At 35.1% G+C, this 21,107-nt stretch overlaps 1 protein-coding gene across 3 annotated transcripts in view; it reads right to left on the bottom strand.

Moving 5' to 3' along the window:
- ZC3H12C (zinc finger CCCH-type containing 12C) overlaps positions 1-21,107 on the bottom strand; it is a gene marked incomplete at its 5' end in the record, with an annotated part of 62,174 nt that overhangs the window by 16,412 nt on the left and 24,655 nt on the right. For all 3 annotated transcript variants that reach the window (XM_081063303.1, XM_081063304.1, XM_081063305.1), the window contains one exon: positions 13,370-14,124. In XM_081063303.1, the coding sequence (XP_080919429.1) occupies positions 13,370-14,124 (755 nt within the window). The remainder of the gene's footprint in view (positions 1-13,369; positions 14,125-21,107) is intronic.

The following is a 21,107-nucleotide window of genomic DNA, read 5'->3' as shown; positions in this document are numbered from 1 at the left end:
GTAGGTACAAAACAGTCATAGGGATGTGAAGTATAGCGTAGGGAATATAGTCGATAATACTGTAATAGTCATGAAGTCAGATGGGTACTAGATTTATTGAGTGGTTGACCTCTTCATAAGTTATAGAAATATCTAATCAGTATGTGGTATATCTGAAACTAATATAATACTATATGCCAACTGTAATTGAAAAGTAGAACTTATTTTAAAAATCAGTATCATACTTGTAATATTTTATGACAAATTATTACATTGAAGATATAAGGTTCTAGTTCAAAAATTAGTGTTGCTATCTACCAGCAAACCAATTAAAAATTTCAATTTAAAAAACGCTCCCATTTGTAACAGTAACAAAAACTAAAAAGTCTAAAGAAGAAAAGATATACAAGAGATTTATAGAGAAAATGAAAATTGAAAACCTGTATTAAACATCATAAGAGGAGACCTAAGTGAAAGGAACAATATCCTATTTTCATGGATGGTAAGGCTCAATTTACAAATATAGCAATTCTCAAATTAATCTGTAATACACAATTCCAATAAAAATCCAATAAAAGGGCTTTTTATGAAACTTTAGAAGCTGATCCTAAAATTAATACAGAAAAACAAAAAGCCAAGAATAGTTAAGCAATTCTGAAGAACAAAAGAGAACTTCTCTACTAGCTATCAATACTTAGTATAAATCTACAGAAATTCAATCAAAGATAAAAGGATACAAAACAAACAAATATAAAATATAAAAAAACAAACAAAACCAGAAAACATGTAATAAAAAAGTGAGTGTTAGGTGATATACACACACGTGTGTAGAAATGATAAAAGTGACATCACAAATCAATGAAGATGAACCATCCAACAAGTAGTATTAGGGCAACTGGTTATTTACATGGAAAAAATTGTATTTCTTATCTCATATTATACACTTTTGTTAATAGATCAAAAATTTAAATATGAAAATACTGTAAAACTTTTAGAAGAAATTATAGGAGACATTCACATCAGGATAGGGAAATACTTCTTAACGAAGACATGGAACAACGTATTATATCAATACACTGGGGCACACAGAACTTCTTTATGCAAGATTCCAAAACAAAATAAAAATCCCATAAAGGGGGAGAAGGTATTTGCAACATAGAGTATCATCCAAAAGGCTAGTACTCAGAATATATAAAGTGCTCCTATACACTGAGAAGGTTAATCAGGTGTTGTTTTTTTTTAAAGGCAAAAGATATGAACAGTGAATTCACAGAAGAGGAAACCCAAATGACCAACAAACATGAAAAGATGCTCAATATTGAAGAAATGCAAATTAAAGCCAAAATGAGACACCACTTCACACTCATTAGACTGGAAAAAAATAAAGTCTGCAAACACCAGATGTTGCCAAGTATGTGTGAAAGCCGGAACTCATGTATTACAGGTGGGAGTGTGAATTGGTATAAATGTTCAGGAGAGCAATTTGGCAATACTTTATATAAAGTCGCAGGCGTGTTTTCTCTAAAACATAGTATTCTACATTTCAGTAGAGTAAAACTCTACAGTAACTTGAAGTCAGATTTAATGCAGTTAGCAGTGGCTTTCATCCTCAGGCCAGCTTCAGCTCTCACGTGGGGGGCAGACTAATGTCTTAGCTTCTAAAGGCAGACAAGTGTGGATGTGTAGGGTGGGTCCCTGCATCTCCAGTACTTTCCCAGCCAATCTTCACCTCATCAGGCCAAAGAAATGAATGCTGAGTAGGAAATCCCTGAAATGGCTGCTGTTACCTTGGAAGTCGCTGCCAGCCACCGCCCAGAACCATCCCTAGTAATATTAAAGCCTGAGCAGACAACTACCAAGTGGCTCCAAATGGCAGAGGGACTTCCATAGACTGAGAGGTTGTGGGAGAATGCACTTAATCTAACCTTACTGAGTGAGGCATGCACTAATCATATGTGCTGGCTAGAATATAAGGGGCAACTGTAGGAGGTTCTGATAAAGAATTATAAAAACAGAGTAAGCCTGATAAAATTTAGGAAAACCAAGATGTCAGAGTAAGCACGATGTACCCACTGGTGCAATTGAACTATGTGCCGAGTGTTTACTAAAAATGTAGGATGATGTTTAACTGTAGCTTTAATTTCATATAAACAGAGAAGAAATTCATTATAGCTTTATAGCCACTTATGGGCTGTATCTGCATGCATTCAGGGTTTTTCCCCCTCAGTAATAAAAATAGCTAATTATATACTTATGAATTGGAATGTTCCTTTGTGCCTCAATTTTTCATTTCAACAATTTGGCAATAGGATGGTATACCTTAAGTGAGTCCTTTGCCGGGTTAATATGTTGAAAGATTTGGGCCACTTTTGATTAGGTAAGAAACCCTGAATGTTTGCTAAAAAGTGTCCTTCAACTGCTTTGGCTCAGTGGGATTTGGTTCCCAGGGAAAATTATAAATCCTCACTGCAAATTTTGAGTTACTATTAAGCAAAATGGGTAACATAAGCTCAAAGGTTGCATGTGGCTTTAATGATAGGAAAATATAAGAAGCCTGCCAGCAGGTCTCTTTCTTAAAAGGCTTATTTTACTCTGTCATGTTTGGAATAGTCATACTTACAAAAATCCTGCTTTGCAATGGACAGACGAAGGCTCATTTGAAGTAGACAAACTAGTACATTTACAGAGACTTTTAGAAAAAAAAAACATACTTTAAGTAAAATGATTGATTATGGTATCTCTGGATCTCAGCAAATAAATGAAAGAATGAACTGGACAGCCACAAAGAAATGGAAAGCTCCTTTCTCTTTCTCCAGGTTCTCAACCCTTCGCTGCTATTGCTTCTTCTGCTCCTCCCTTCACCTTTCTTTGCCTCATTCTGGGATCTAGGAGGAGATGATGACTTCTTGGATGGATGGTGATCAGGATCTGGGGATAACTTCCCTTTGGGAGAGAGAATTGCCAGCCTTATTTGAATGTTCTAATATGGATTCTACCCCCAAGACTCCTGTGGCACTCAATATGCAAAACATAGCTAGGGAAGCAGAAATGATTAACAGGAAGGAACAAGAAGTCTGAGAATTTGGATAAAAGACTGTCCTAGAATTAAAGCATCCGGTTGGCAAATGGTTGCCCTGATAACTTAGAAGGAAGGGAAACAAAGGAGTCAGGCTATTGAACAGCAAAATGAGACTGAAACCACAGTGCATTCACACTAACTTATTTTCACCTCAACGTGAAGAAAATCAGCCCTATTTCTTTGGAGCATCGGGGACTCAAATGCCTTTTAGAAGCTACTCAGGATGCTGGGTAGATCAGATGTGGTGAAAGTGCATATGCCCTTTTTCCTAGTTCACATTACCTGTCTTAAGTTATTTTCTAGTGCTTTGGAAATATCTGCATAAATGCACCAAGGAGCTCTGCTGTTATGTTGTCAGTGTACAGCCCTGTGCATGAGGATGGAATGTTGCCTGTTGATGACTCTGCTTCACTAAGGAAACAGGCATAATGGGGGCAAAGGATAAACCCCAAGGCAGCGCCATGGCCTCAGGCACCCCCTGCACCTCAGGCTGCTCTCAGACCTTGGCCACCCACTGGGAGGCACTGCTTCTGGCAGTCTTTGAAACCTTTCTGCAGAAGGTGACCTGGGAAAAGTTGCCCATGCCACTACTGGATGAGTCCCCCCATTGATTTGCATCTACGGTTCAGAGGCATTTTCTAAATTAACAGGGATGGATTCAGGGGCAGATTAGAACAGACCCTTAATCCTCTCCAGTTTTGTGGTAGACTTGTTGCTGGAATTCGAGCACAAGTGAGAAAGGTATTTGGATGACAAGGATAGACAGTTTCCCAGGTGTTGGCCACAGGAATCCCATCCCGTTTTGGGGGGAAAAAATGGAAAAAGGTGAAGACAAAAAGAAACTCAAGACTGCAGTGTTACCTGTCCAGTTAGAATTATTCACAAAGGGAGCTAATCCCTTTCTGGGAACACCAACAAATAAGCTAGGACTCCCTAATGAAAAGTCAATATTGTAAGAAGCCAAGACATTGGAAAGAACGCTGAGAGACTCAGGAAGATGCACAGCATGCCACCTAACTCTGACACCTGACTACATCTCCGCAGACTCTGCTCCGCAGGAAATCACACAGGAAGTAACAACAAATGGAGCAAACTAATGAACAAAACTGACATAACTGGACAGCCTCAAAGCTGAGAATGGGAAAACCTTATACCTGTGTCTCTTTTTCCTGCCTTATCTTTTCCTGTTGTTTCTTGTGGATCCTGGAGCCATGTCTGCTAACCTTTCTCGTTTTACCTGAACCCAGGAAAACACAGAAATTGGGAGTTATCTCTGGACAACCTTCTACCTGTACTTTCACCTCTAAGGTTTCTGAGCAAATAGGTCTTCTGTTAGAGGAATATGCCACTTTCCTTAATGCTGTTAATCTGTTGGGAAGAGACCTGCTGTATAAACTAAGGGCTACCATATTCTGTTTTCCAGGTAGAGTATTTTTGAAGCTCCTGGGAAACAACGCAACTGAGTTAGTAAATATGAGTTTATCCACACTGATAGTAAATCTGTGCTAGGGGTCTGCCATGTTATGGGCCAAATTTTGAAGAAGAGAGGCTTTCTAATACCAATGGCAACTAATTTGCCACACAGGAAACTAACTGCTGATTTATTAGAGTCCTAGCAACTTCTCCAACAGTTTTCTGTAATTCGTAATAGAGCTTTTACCAGACAATAAGATGAAATTAATTTGTAAATGAAGCTGCAAAAAGAGCTGGGGGTGACTAAAGCCCCATTACTTCTATTACTTTTTCTTTTTTGGTTGGTTTCTTTTCTTTTCTTTTTTTCTTTTTTTTTTTTTTTTGAAGCTCCTCTACTTCTATCCAAGGACTCTCACTCAGTTTAAGACATATGCAACTCCATACAAACTAGAAAATGGAAACTAAGAGCAACTAAAATGAATAGATCATCTTGACAAACATATTCTTCAAAAGACTTTCGATATCATAACTTTTCATTATTCCTTAAATTTACTTTGTCTCATATCTAATAGGTTTATCTTTAATTTACTCATATATACTACTGTAACTAATGTGAAAAGTGCATAAATTCTGCTTTCTGTTTTCAACAGAAGGGCAATTCCACAAGCAGTTAAAATTATACAATATTTTCTACATCTTATAACAACACCATATATACCTCCCACTGGAGAACTGAATACACTTGCTTATTAGTGTACCATTAAATTAGTCACCTACGATGGTTAATAAATTATAAAAGTATATTTTGTAACGTGGAGAAAAATGCAGGGAACCATGTATTTTAATGTAATTTGCTTCAATATGGAACCGAGAAGAGGGAGCCATTGGACCAAGTAGTCCATTTGCCATATCTAGGAAATGTAATTTCACATATTATACACACACATATCATTAACTAGGTTAACCATAAGATAGAGAGGGTTATTTTAGAATTAGAACTGTTATCTTCCAGTGAGAAACATGAGGAGTAACCAAAAAACATGGAGAAACTTAAAGAAGGAATCAAGTCATCTGTAAAAGGGGACTACCTCTGTTTTTCATGGCATTGAAAAAAAAAGGAGAACAAAGGCGTCTCTTTTTAATTCTCTTATTTCTTCAAAGTTTATTTTGCTTTAGTTTGAGTATTTGCTTTGAATTAACATATTACTTGTAATGTTACACAGAACCTTGAAAATCTTAGGTAATTTTTATTTTCTTAAATTCTAAAATTTATGCAATAAGTATATTATTTACATGGTCAAAGGGAAGCTATTCTTAAAAAGTCATTCCAGGGGCAGCTGGATGGCTCAGTTGGTTAGAGTGCAATCTCTGAACAATAGGGTTGCCAGTTGGATTCCCACATGGGCCGGTGAGCTAAGCTACACCCTCCACAACTAGATTGAAGGAGAATGACTTGGAGCTGATGGGCCCTAGAGAAACACACTGTTCCCCAATATTCCCCAATAAAAATTTAAAAAAAGACAAAAACAAACAAACATGAATTTCCTTTAAAAAAAACATTTTATAACTCATCTAAAATTAAATTATAAAAATTATGTCTAGAATGGCATGTTCAGTATTACTACCAATTATTATAATGGTACTAGTGCTGCTATTACTAACACCAGTACTACTACTAAATAGAAATGGCTTTTGATGAGTAGGCCAATACAGTGAAAATAGCAGTCTTTGCAATCAGACATAAGTTTAAGTATCTTCTTTACCATTTTTCTATGTGATGTTGGCCACGTTACTTATTCTGAACCTCAATTTTCTCATATTTAAAATGGAAATAATCCCATGTACCTCATAGGGCCTTAAGAAATGAACAAGGTAACACCCATAAGCACCTAACACAGTGCCTGCCATACAGAAGGCTTCAACAAATATTAGTTCCTTTACTTTCTCATGTTCCTTTAGTCCTAAATTTTAGAAAATAAAAACAAGCTTGCTTTTTTTGGAATGAAAGTAAAACCAGTAAAATAAATCTTTAATTTCACCATTGATAGCAAACTGTGATTTTTACAGCAATATGTTTAATGTCTGAAGATCACTAAATAGCTTGTTTTTAAAAGAAACCAAAAAGAGATCAAAGTAATCAGGGGACTCAACAAGACAATCAATCTTTTTTTATAACCTTTTATATATCATCTTTTATTTAAATACAAATCTTGACCTGTAAGTGCGCTGTCTCTATTGAAAGATTCAGGTATGATTATATACCTTCTATGACTTTAATGCATCATTATATGAAGCCACCCTATGATGATAAGAATGTAAGTTATCAGGGTTTGTCAGTGAAGTGCCTACAATGAAAAATATAAGAGTAAAAAGCATCCTTTTAAATTAGAAAACCGTATTTGACTCTTTAGTACTAAAGTCCTTCCAGTTTAGATAGTTAGCTTAATTATATTACAGAAAGTCATGGTGCGCTGGACATTAATTACAGAATAATAGTAATATAATAGTATTAAAAATATTTATTGAATACTAAACTTTTAGTATACCCCAGTGCTCTTCAAATATTTGATGACTTGATTTTATTTTTTCTTATTTTTTTAGGACTGATTATACATAAACCATGCTGGACATATGAAAAGAGATTTTAATTTTAAAGAAGTCCTAAAAATGGCTTTAAGACCTGCACTAATATATTTTTGATGTTTAAGGATTGTTAAAAAGAAGTTCTCTTACATCTATCCTACGTTCCTTAAGCAGAAAGAAAGACATGCAGTTGGATATCATCTTCAATATGGAAACTAGAGTATTTTACTTCCTATCATTGTTCTTATTAAATTTCATATTTTATTTGAGAACCTATTAATTTCATGTGATGATCACACAGGTATCTAGAATTTTTTCTTTTACATTACTGAAGGCTCATAATGATTGATGCTTATTTTGTCACTCCTCTAGCTATTCAACTTTATTATATCTGATTTCTTTTCCAACACACCAAGATTACTTTGTAGCTAAATCTAGTTGTCAGGATGCTAAACCTGAAGATACCACCAGAAAACTAAATCCATGCTCCTTGTTACAGATCATTTAATCAGTTTATTAAGTTGTTTTCCAAACAGAAATTCCACAGTGTGACTCAGAGGCCCCTCTAGGAAGCATGGAAAGGAATTTTTCAGCGGGAAACACAGCCCCACCTATGGCCCCCAATTCAAACAGTGTTTGTTTTAAATACTGAGCCGCCATGCAAGATTGGCAGGATTGTACTGCTTTAAAGGAAAACAGAAGTCTACAATACCACTGACTTAGGACAGTGAAAATATTCAACACCAAAATTACAATGAAGTATTAACATGAAATAGTATACTATTATCCTCCAGTTGGTTATGGACATAGCAGTGTGGCCAAGAGTTTTCAGAATGGGAAAGGGTAAGGAAAAAGGAAAAGAGAAAGACTTCTCGGATCATACAAGGTCCATAATTTGAAGCCAAAATTAGTATTAGGAAGCACATCTGGCTAATCCAGATCCAAGGGGGTGGTTAGTCTAAAGGCGCTACAGAGAACACATCTGTTAAGTAGATGTAAAAACGTCTTCAATATTAGCAACTCTATACTCTAATCACTTTTTCCAATGTCTTATAATTGGGTAGCTTTTCCCATTATAATTGCTGACAGTAGTTAGGTGAACTGTATTCATACTTTATTCATATGTAACAGGATTAGGGATGTCTCCTAGGTTCAGGTTTAAACAAACACATTTGAGATAACAGGAAAGTTTACTGACCATTGGTCACAGAAATTCATGACTGATGACAACTAGAATTATGTACTTAGGGTTATAAAGAGATGCAGTGGAATATAATGAACATTCGTTCTTGTCAGACTCCACGTGATATAATTAAACAACGGGAAAAAAAACTAGTTCTGATTGTTTGATTCTTTTCGTAATGTCTAAGGATTTTCTTTAAAACAGTAAGAGAAATGGGACACCACCAACGAACCTGTAAGTAACACCTATGACATTCACCTAAAGGGAAATTAAGCTGTCCATTAATTAAGCCCCTACTAAGTTGGGGCTTAAACACATTCTACTGAGAGGACATTCAATAGAAATATAATGTGAACCACATACATAATTTTAAATACTCTAGCACATTTAAAAAAGTAAAAAGCAGCTGAAATTTTAGTAATACATTTCACTTAACCCAATGTATCAAAAATTATCATTTTAACACATAATCAACATAAAAGTTATTGATATTTTTCACGTGTTTTTGTACTAAGTTTTCAAAATCTGGTATGTTTTTTACATTTACAGAATAGCTCAATTTGGACTAGACACATTTTAAGAGCTTAATTGCTACATGTGGCGAGTGGTTACCATATTGGGTCACGTGAGTCCACAACACATACCGTGTTTCCCCAAAAACAAGACCTAGCCGGACAATCAGCTCTAATGCATCTTTTGGAGCAAACATTAATATAAGACCGGGTCTTATATATAATAAATATAATATGTGATATGATATATTTATATATATGATATATGATATAATATTAATATAATAATAGTATAATACTGGGTCTTATGTAATTATATTATATATTATAATAAAAGACCCAGTCTTATTTTACTATAAGACTATATTAATATATGTTAATATATTAATATAATATATTAATATTTTACTATATTAATATATGCTCCAAAAGACGTGTTAGAGCTGATTGTCCAGGTAGGTCTTATTTTCGGGGAAACACGGTATTTTGATAAACCTGTTGAGGGACCAAAAACAAATTTCAATGAACTCTGGCAATTAGTAGTCTCTCTTATGGTCTAAACCAAACCCTTAGACTGGGTATCTAGAAGGATTTTATTAACTATAAGTCAGTACTGTACTTAAACTGGAACAGGACAGCAAATCCACCAACAACTGTAGGCAAATTTCAGAGTCTAGGCAAAGTGGCCATCAATATTAAAATTTACATTGAAAAGAGTTCTCAATTTCATATAACTTCACAAGCCAAATTAGAAACATGAAAGGCTTTGTGCTTTTTAAAAGATTAATCAGAAGCTTAAATCCCATTTATACAAACTGCTGAATTCTGCTTGTATTTTATAAATATATGGGCTTAACCCACCATTTTGGATAGACAGTAATCACAACTTAAGCATTTTCTCTGTTCAGGTTCTGATTCTAAAATCTGTATCTGATTTCTGTTCCAACTTTAAGAAAATGACTTCAAGGACTGACCTGGAGTGCATTCCCACATCGCAGTTAACACTCAGATGTGTACCACCAGCAAGTGGTTTCTAATATGATCCTTTTTTGGGGGTGGTGTGTAAATTGTCAAGCAAATGGTTGCTTTCTTTCTCTATTTTATATCATTTGATTGGTATACAACAGAAAAAAGTTCATCTTTTTTCCCCAGGAGTTGTCTATAAGTTAACCTTTACACATATTTTCAAATATACGTAGGTCTCCTTGTCTCCAGTCTTGGTGCTCAATTCCTTCTCTAAATTTCTCTGCAGAGTGATCTTTCTTAAAGGCAAATGATATGCCACTTTTTCCTTGCTTAAATTCTTTTGGTGGTTCCCTATCATTAAGAGAGAGGTGATATGAGCGCGAATCCTATTGCCTAAAAGTGGTCCACCTGGGATTATCAGCAAAGAAAATATTTGTCCTAATACTGTGTACAAACATGCATCAATAAGGCCTACCCACCAGGAAGGAGATTTGATCTAAACCAGACACCTGGGTTCACTGACTAAGACAGGAGATGGGTATTAGGAGATGATGGCGGAGAGGGGGTGAGTAGTGGCGAAGAGGGGGTGAGTAGTGGCGGAGAGGGGGTGAGTAGTGGCAGTGAAGGGGTGAGTAGTGGCGAAGAGGGGGTGAGTAGTGGCGGAGAGGGGGTGAGTAGTGGCGGTGAGGGGGTGAGTAGTGGCGGTGAGGGGGTGAGTAGTGGCGGAGAGGGGGTGAGTAGTGGAGGTGAAGTTTCAACAGTTTGTTCATATCAAAAAGAGAAGACTGGTGTGTCTATCTTCCATTCCTCCCATTCCATGCAACAGAATTATTTGTGCTACAATATAATGTAGAAGTAGTGATGAGCCTCTGGGATGTTTCTTGTTCACCACTCGTTTCATGTAATATTTGGTAGAAGCTAAAGTAGAATATAGAGATAATTGTAATATAGTCAGGTGAGTAGGTCATGAAAGCACAGTGGAAAAAAATCAAGGACTTTTAGGAATCAAAGGGCTGACACACTCAGATGAAAAGAAGTAAAAACCTTAGAGGCATAGGAGTTGATGGAATCACAAAGAAGTGCTTGGGAGAGGAAAAGGTCAAGAAATTACTTGCCAAATAAAACTGAATAGGGGACTACTATGAGGCCACTTAATCAATTGTTAATGAGATGGTTTATGTGTATCTCTTAAAATGTTAGCCTTATATTATGACCTGGTGTTCCTAATGCATAACGTTCATTTTCTAAATTTGGCATAAATGTCCTCTAAGATCTGTTCCCGTGTCTTCTTATCAACCTCATTTTCACTTCCCATCTATTTTTATATCTCCATGCAGTTCCCACACATGGTTTCCTATGCCCCCGTAACTTCCCTCTACACATTCTAGTAGAAGGAAGAGACATCACAGTCTTGCTGTATTCCTTCATTTTCTGACATCGTACAATTTGGGTGTCTATATTTAATAATATGGCATTCTTGAAGACAACGACTTCCTATGTCCTCTGATCTCTTTGCAGGACAATCCACAGGATATTTTTCTCCTTGAAGCTTCTCCTTTGAGTTTGATGACATTTGTATCTTTTGGTTTTTTTAGCACTATCTTTTTTCTATCACTAGCGTTTTTCACACTACTCTTTCCCCGGGTCATCCCTTTCTTCCGCCTCCTGACCTGTAGCTATCCAAACTTTTCATCTCGAATGGTTCTCAACACAGAAATACCTTGGCACTTTAAAAAAATATTTGGGTTCTAGCCCCACTGGATCAGATTCTCTAAGAGCAGACCCCTGGAAAGTGTATCTTTAAGAACGCCTCTCATGATTCTGGTGTATGGCTACTATGGTCATAGGTGCTCCTTCAAGACCTTTTGCACCTTCCCTCATTAGTCTTCCCCTTTGTGAATTCACAGCATTTCCACCCTACACATTATCACTCTGCTAACGGTTCACTAGTTCCAGGTTATTATAAGAAAAAAAATCACTATGTGGCCGAGTTTGGGAAAGATGAAACAACAGTCTATTTTACTGAAGGACTTCTCAAGGCCATATGTACACTTCATACCTCTGAGTTTTAAGGCTATTTTCACTCCGTTAGAAAGGGTTGTCTGCATCCAAATTGATCTCCTATAATCCACTTTAAACATCACTGCCAGATTAGCAGGATAAAGCATAACTCTAGTCTTGACATTCCCCTTTTCAAAAATCTGCAATTATCTTTGGATTAGAGCCAAGCTTACATTCTCTACCCCGGCATTCAAGGCATTGGAAGATCTAGCTTGAACCTTTCCAATTTGCTTCATTTGCTTTTATCTTTTTTAGATGAGGAAAAGTGCATAGACTTTGAAATGAGACATATTACCTTGGGCAAGTAATTTAAAACCTGCAAGTCTCATCTGCTTATGAAAGATAATACTGCTTTCACTTACAAAGATTATTTTAAGGATTACAAGTTGGTTCTTCCTATACCCTATGCAGTACTTGTTATCACCTACTAAAAAAGTGGTTCTCAAATTCAGTATGCATCATTATTGGAAGGGGTACTTGTTACAAAAGGAGATCCCTGGGCCATATCTTGATCTTGACTTGGTAGGTCTGTGTATGGACTTTGTAGGTCTCTAGAACTATGCTGTCCAGCCACTAGCTGCATGTTGAGATGGCTAGTACGGCTAGTCTGAACTGAGATGTATGGTAGGGCAGGATGCCTAATTTTAAGATTTAATATCAAAGGAATAATGCAAAACATCTCACTAAATTTTTTAATTCATTACATGTTGAAATGACATTTTGGCTATATTAGGCAAAACAAAATGTATTATTCACATTAATTTTACCTGTTTAACTTTTTAATGTGGGTGCCAGAAAATTTTAAATGACATACGTGCTCATTAAACGGCACTGCTCTAGAATGTACATTTTTAACAAGTTCCTCTGATGACTCTCTGGTAGGTATTCTCAGATCATCTTTGAGAAACAAATTATATGACATTCTAAGCTCTCTGAAAGAATTGATGCCTTCCTATATCTTTATATCTCCAACAGTGTGCTGAACATTGTGGGAAGTTAACTGAATTCAAATACACTTTAAATGTTAAGTCATCAAAATTCATAAAAAATTTCATTAAAAGTTTTATTTTTTTTTCTTTCCAGTTCCTAAAGAATTATTTTTGAATTATATTTCTTAAATGAAACAAAAATTTCGAACTACAGCTTTATTCCCAAATAACAAAAAGTTTATTTTCTAAAAAAATTGGGGGTTTTCCCTATGGTTATTTGACCTCATATAGAAATAGGCTATTTACCTGACTAGATTCCAAAATTGTTGAATATTATTGTACTCGAGTTTTTCATTAAAACTCGTGGTTAACACTAAACTGGGAACATGTGCTAATTTTTATACCATAGTAATATAGCAAGATGGGGGAAAAAGACACTTTATCTGGGGAAAAGGGGTCTCTATTTAGGAATCAGTAGGGTGAGAATGGCTGACTGCCCTCGAAATAGAGAAATGAAAAACTAAAAGAGACACAATTAGAGATGTGTAAGCTAATGTTAGGATGCAGAATAACCTTGACTTTAATGACTCTTAGAAGAGTAAGTCCCCAAATTAGAAGTACCTTTTAAAGACTAGTAATAATCACTGAAGATTTTCCCACTTACCTCATTGCCACATTGCTGCCATCGATAACTATTGGTCTCAGATTTTCTCCATCATCTGTTACAACCTCTTGCATTGGAGATTCAGACCGCTGAGATTCCAGGGAAGAAGTTTCCCGCATTATACTGTTAATTGTACTAACTGTTTGTTCAGCCTCACTTTTATTTCCAAGTTTTACAAGTTCTCCCAAAATATCATTGATTAAAGCATCTGTACCAAGTTTGTTGAGCACAAGCTGAACCTGTTCCTCAGAATAACCTAACTTAAGTGCAAACTCCAGTTTTGTTTGGTATTCTCGCACCACGTCAGGGGGTTTCTTCACTTCCTTGGGTATAGTCTGGGACTCTTCGGGTTTAAAGTCTTGCAAAATTTCACTGCGCTTGAGTATGTGAGGCTCTAAACAGGGAGACCTACATAGCTGTCTGTGAGTCTTGGTTAATAAGCATGGCTCTACTGAAATGTTACTCAATTGTTCTGACTCATTATCAGAGTTTGTGCTTTCTTCAGAGTCACCAGAGCTCGCATTCTCTTCAGATACCTCTTTTTCTTCCTTTCCGGAATTAACTTTTTCCATTGTAGGTTTTTCTACCATTGACCAAGGTGCAGATGTACTTAAATGTGGGTCACTGCTCTCCACATAAAGGTGGCCGAGGTCATGCCCCAGGTGATCCTTCAAGCCCATGAAGCTGTTACGTGTACTTGACTCCACTTTTCTGTTGTTTGTTTTGTACTCCTGAATGCAAAGCACCCCGTATTCCTAGAGAAAAATGTAAAATATTTAGAATTTCATATTTACGGTTTCATTTGTTTCAATAAACAAGTTGGAAAAGAATTACCAAACTACTAAAGAGCTGCTTTGTGTTTGACTACATCCTCCTCCCTCGGCACTCTTGCACAGTAAGTAGCATGCCTTTTTCTCAGATTAAGTTAGTAGTTAGAAAGGCTATGCAATCCCTCCAGGGCAACAAAGTAAGTAAGTAGTGGAAGTGGACTTTTTACCCAGTTGTGTCTGACCCTAACACCATACTCTTCCCACTATGCCACACTGCTTCTCAGTCTTGAGGGAAGAGATTTTCCTGCTGATAGAAGGCCTACGTTCCTGGAGTGACACATAGAGTATTATCAAAAAGCGTGCTTTAGATATGCTATGACAGGTTATGTACATTTTCTCTAAAAGAATTTATGAAAAAAACTGTAAAAATTCTTTTAAAGAGAAAGGCATGTGGAAAGGAAAACATTAACTTACTATAATTGTAATAGTATCATTAATATGGATCAAGCTTAACAACAGTCAAAAGACATATCAAAAATAAACTTGGTTCTGAGTTGAAAGAGCATGTATTCACCGCTAGCCAACAAGGAATTAAATAATTACAAAGTGACTTATACTCTACTTAAGAAATGAATAGTTTTGCCCTAATAATCTTTATTTTGTGAATACTGAACATGGTAACAGAATACAATCTTTAAAGTCATGCCATCCTTATTAAGTGCCAGGGACACTGCAGTCTGTCATTCCAGGGGGCTGGGAAAAGTTCTTTTATGCACATTTATAGAAAGCAGAGAAATGAAATACTTCACATAAAATTAGCAGCAAATAATTAGATACACTGAATAAGTAATGTCATCTTAATTTCTTGAATTTTATGGCAGAAAATATTTCTTTATTATATCGGATAATTAACCATTATGTGCATTTGGTTAAAAAGTCATCTTTTCTTCTACTTCCCCCCTAAGGAATGCTTTCACTATTAAAAATGCTTTCACTGTTTTACTATTTTCCTTAAAGTCTATTGGGAATAATTGTTATCTCTCCACTAGGAACACTAGGTTAGCCAAATAAACTTATTTTCTCTTGTGCTTCACTGTATCTCCACTAGGAACACTAGGTTAGCCAAATAAACTTATTTTCTCTTGTGCTTCACTGTAAGAACTATATCCACATCAGTAGTTTACTTAAGGTAATTCCAGTGTTCTATCCATGGATAACATTAGTAAGCCAGTGGTAGCTGCATTTGAGACTGTCATAAAACACCTATTTAAATAACCCCCCCAAAATTGGAAAAACATTTCATTCTAAAGCTCTTCAACATCTTATTTACACTAGAAAGGAGCTATTATGTAACTGTTAAGAGAAAATGCTAAGTGTTTCTAAGTTGCACATTTGAATGCATACTTGGTGAACTTATTAGAGTGAAGTATTTTTGCATAATGAAATAAATTATATTAATTATGGTAAATACTAGAGAAGAGAACATGGACATCTTTAGCTTGATACATTTAAAATTCAGTATAGAACTCCCACACACTTTTCCAGGAGTTTCTTTAGGTTTTATTCCTTGAGAAGACAGATAACTTAAATTGCATTGTTCTACTAATACTAATGTAACATTCATTAGTTTTAAAACACACACACACACACACACACACACACACACACACACACACACACATCAAACTCTCCTGGCTCCTGACTGCACAACTGATAAAAAGAAATATTCCTTAAGAAGGCTCTAGATACATCTGCCCCACGATGAAGCTGTATCCATTTCAATTTTTTTCCATTAATATGGATATGCATGAGCCCAATTATTTAGAATTAAAGAAAGGGATTTTAAAAGCATATCTTTATACTCAGTGATTTATTAACTACTGTAATATACTGACATCATAATGCAAGTAACAAATCACAACAGCATCGGAATAAAGGGCTACAGTTAAAAGAAAAACCTGCACTGTGGCCTTCCTACAGCTCCCACCAAAAGTATCTTAAACAAGGAAAACCTATTGGAAGCTGGGCTGCCTGGCAACCAGAAGATGGTTGCTAAGCTGCACTCTTTTAACATGCCATCATGAAGGCTAGCACAGTGAAAGAATAATTTGGTATGAACAAAAGCCTATAAAAGAGACTGGGACTTAAGTGCCTCTGGTTTACCCTCCGAGAACAATGCAGCTGCCAAACCAATCTGGAAGCTCCAACATCATTGTTCTGTAAACCCCACAATCTGCTCTGACTGCAGGAAGTGTATTTAATGGGCAACATTTTTGATCTCTCCTGAAAAGTTTGGGTTTTGCATAAGTGCTGTTGTGAGATAATTCTTCAAGATAATAATTGACTGACCAAATCCATGAATTGAACTAAGGAATATTTTAATTTTGAGCCGCACTGTTTTTCTTTTGGACTGTTTCTAACAAGATGAAAACTGTATGAAAAATACAGCCAGTGGGGAAAATTAGAATGAAATGTTATGTTTAAAGCATAAGGAAATTATTCTTAATTTTCACGTTTTTCAAAGAAAGAAAACTAGATGCTGTAACATTTTTAAACTGAAAATTATCAACCCTAAAAATGTATTTAAATCTTTTTATATCACCTTCAGTCAAATATAAAAAAAGCGTTGATAACACTATGTAACTGTTATAATTTATTATATGGCTATAATGATACAATGGAGAGAAAAAATGGGATTATCAATTGTTTGCTTTTTATGGTATTAAACCAGATAAAACTCATTTGTTCACGAATGTATTCAGTGACTACCACAAACCTTTAACTTGTGGTATGTGATAATTCATATATACTATTTAAATAAGAAGTTTGGAATAATTGGTCTAAGATGATTTTTAATCCTGAGGATAAATGTAAGCTTGATCTAATCTACTTTTTAAAATATTAACATCTAATTTTGTTGCAAAATAAATTTCCTTTTAAAAGATTCTGGTTTAACTTTTTACAACTGACAGGCCTCTATTTTCCAGGTATCATTGGTTACCTCAGAGAAAGTTATTCAATGTCATCGTGTACTAAATAAGCAGTTAAATAATTTTAGTTTCTATAAATCAACAGACTAACTATGAAATAGTACAAACAAGGGCAAATGAAATTACCAGGCATATATTTTCTCCACCACATAATACAAAATTGAAATAACCTGATTTGTATTGACCCAAATGATAAAGATTTGGTTTTTTAAAACTTTAATCCCTAAAATGCTTCATTATCCACTTGTAATTACCGTGTTTCCCGGAAAATAAGACCTAGCCGGACAATCAGCTCTAATGAATCTTTTGGAGTAAAAATTAATACTAGACTCAGTCTTATTTTACTACAATATAAGACTGGGTCTTATATAACAATATAATATTAGACTGTGCCTTATATTAATTTTTGCTCCAAAAGACGCATTAGAGCTGATTGTCTGGCTAGGTCTTATTTTTGGGAAAACATGGTAGTAAATGATTGCCGTAACTTAATATGGCACTTAAAAAAAAAAAAAAGAAGAATTTGGGGCGGCCAGTTAGCTCAGTTGGTTAGAGCACGAAGCTTTCAACAACACAGTTGCCGGTTGGATCCCCCACATGCGCCACTGTGAGCTGCGCCCTCCACAGCTAGATTGAAACAACCACTTGACTTGGAGCTGATGGGTCCTGCAAAAACACACTTAAAATAAATAAAAGTTAAAAAAAAAAAAGAATTTGTCAAATCTTGAAATCATTCAATAAAAAACTAAATGCTAAGATTTAAAAACTGATAAAAATGTTTTCATATGCTGCAGTATTTGTTAATGTAATATATAAAATTTATAAGGAACTATAAAAAATCTTAGGACAAAGAATGGTATATGATCTTTTGTTTAATGCCTTAAAAATGATCAATATAATTTTGAAAAAAGAAAAGATAGTAAACACTCTTAATGACATCACAAAATTTATTATTACATATCAGGTAGAAAATATTTTCGCCTGAATTTCTAAACCATTTATTAGACTTATCAGTTTTGCATGTACTCAAAACCAAATGTATATAAATCATCATAAATTAATCAACTATTAACTAATAAGGATAATTTTCATCATTTCATGAAGAAGCAGCACAGACAAAATTTCACACAGAAAGTAAGTCAGAGTTTATACCCTGATAGTTATCAAAAAACTCCAAGAAATGTGGCTTAATTTTTAAGCTTTATCAGGAAACCATTATAACTGGTCTTTACATACTATATTCATGAACACAAGATACCGAACAAAAGTATAATGGCATGAAAACAGATTTCTACACTTATAAAGCTACAGATTCTCTCTAGATATTGTATTAGAAACTAAAACAATCTTTCCTGCTAAAGGCCTAAATAAGTTAAAAATCAAGTAATACTATTTATTGAAAAACTAAATCTTCATGTTTATTTTTTAGATGATGAAGAAGAGTAACTGTTTTAATTGCCAAAAAGAAACTTTACATTAGCAGGTTAATGATGTAATGGCTATTTACTAGAAATTTGATGCATATAAAAATTCCCTATTTAGTGAGATTTTCTATAAGTTCTCATTAGATGACTTGGATAATCCGTCCCAAATTTAGTAAAAACATTTTTTATAGTGTAAAGAACCTCATATTAATCAGGAATATCAGACCATAAACTTGTTAAATCAATTTATTTGTCTATAAAGTTACAATGCCATAAAGTGGGTTCTGGTTGTCATCCAAATGGTAATACTACGAGAACAATGAAAATAAAATAATGAATATGTAATAAATACCTACTGCTGTAGTCTCTGTGTATTTAATTACCATTGTATTTCAGTGAGTGCTGTTGTCTGCATCCTTCTAGCTAACAAAGGAAGATGTCCCTTTGAACAGATTGGTTAATGCTCTAGGGCAACAGATGTCTACTGGAACTGCAGGAGACCAGCAACTGGTGGCCTGCCCATCTTCTGAAAACTTTCAATAGACTTATGCATATGTTCACACAATAGGGCATGTGGTAGAAATGAAAACCTCTCTTTAACCCTTTATGCTCTTTCTTTCCTCCCAACTGATAGATGAAAGTCTTTGTCTCCTCCTCCCTTCCCCATTACAGAACTCCAGAAAGCAACAGTTCTTGAAATGACACCTTCAACCTAATGTGACACTAGTGCAAGGGGAAAAAAAAGATGAGAGAGAAGAAATTAGCAACCATACGTGAATACTGAAACAACTGCCAAAGCAACTGAATGCTTATTCATATTTAAAACAAGCTGTTTGAAACACCTACTACATCAATCCATCTCCCTAAGCTAAGTTTTTAAGACAATGAAAAAAATCTATCAAACCTTATTATCATTTTCTAGCACCTACGTCTGACAGTGACATCTTAAGAAACATAAGAATGTGACAGGATAAAATCTAAATTCATTGTTTATCAAAATACCAGAACAGGTTATAATTTATCTTTAACTACCAAATGATTATATGCTATGCCCAACACCTTGCAAATGCTCCAGTAGCTGTAATTATAAAACTCCAGAATATAAAACCATAAAAAGTCTGCTTCACAGACATATTTTAGAGAAACAATTTAATTTTCTGGTATTTTGGCACCATGTAACAATTTGTAGGATTTCATTTGAGGTACATTCTATGCTTTATATAGAGAGTCCAAATTAATACTCTGAATATTTAGCAAAGTTTAACTTCGAAGGCATTAAGTAGCACAGATACTCACGTTAGCAAGAAAACACAAAGACACTGGTTTCTGTAGCAGCTTCAGCAGTAACTCCTTAACACAATTTTAGCTGCAGACTTCCAGGCAGGCAAGAAGAACAATGAATGGTTGAACAGATGGACCCGCAATGTCTTTGCTTAACCTATTACGGAGTGGAGCAGCCAATCATAGGCGAGACAGCTCACAATTAGTTGGCCAGGCAGATGCAAGCCAACCTCAGCACCCTGTGTCCAGGTTTTTAAGATAAGCAAGTTGATGTCATTCTTGGGGTCTGCCCCGGGCAGCATGTGTATTAACGAGGGGTGTGCGGCAACAATAGGCCATACAAAGCTGACTAGTAGGCAGCTGCTCTTTGAGAGCAGTCATTAGGAAGCAGGCTGCCAACAAGAAGCACCTGGCTTGGGCAGACTTCAGCTTTTCCTCCTTGTTTTCAATGCACAACACAAAGAAACCAATTACATTTTAAAGTAGTAAAAGTTGCAAGTTCCCCAAAAAGTTTAGGCTATACTCTATTATTAGCCTATTGTTTCTGAGAAATAAAGAAAATGAAGTGTGTCAAAGTAGCAATTAATGAATGCAGCAATCTCTTTTCTTCAATAAATGAGTTACTGGTGAAATGAGACAGAAGGTTATAGTAAAACTATTTTTCCTGGAAATACCCAGAAATCTAAAATATTTGTAATTATTGGTTAATTTGTTTCATGAAAATAAGATTGCAGAAGAAAAACGTTTACTATAAGTAACTATAAGTATACTTCACTATAAGTATACTATAAGTATAGTGTTCACTATAAGTTCACTATAAGTATAGTGTAGTAAGATAAAACAAGTTTGCTCCAACTTTGTGCCAAATGACTTATCTAAAGTGTACATTTTAGACAAAACTAACTTCAACCTAAAATCACCAGAATAGCCCATCTTATGTATGTCAAATAGCAGTGTAAAATTAATCATGTAATTAAAATAAAAGCAAAATCTTTATTATACCTGTTAAAAGTATTTATACTTCATAAAATTTGTAAGATGTAATGCTTAAATTCCAGTTCGGGAAATAGTTAACTTTATAAAGAAGAAATATTGTGGTATTTTTCAAGTATATAAAGTATACAAAAATCAACCCTTTCAGTGAGGAAGCTTGTTAGTCCTGATTTATTTCAGAGTTCCAGATGCAGTATTTATAATGCTATGGACTACTTGTTTTCGCATAATTTATATCTTGCGCGGCCTCTGATTAAGAAAAAAATTCAATTAAAATTAA

This window comes from Rhinolophus hipposideros, assembly GCF_964194185.1.
Source record: "Rhinolophus hipposideros genome assembly, chromosome: 10".
Taxonomy (NCBI): domain Eukaryota; kingdom Metazoa; phylum Chordata; class Mammalia; order Chiroptera; family Rhinolophidae; genus Rhinolophus; species Rhinolophus hipposideros.
Note: the sequence above shows the minus strand (reverse complement) of the source record. Positions and strands in the feature narration are given on the sequence as shown.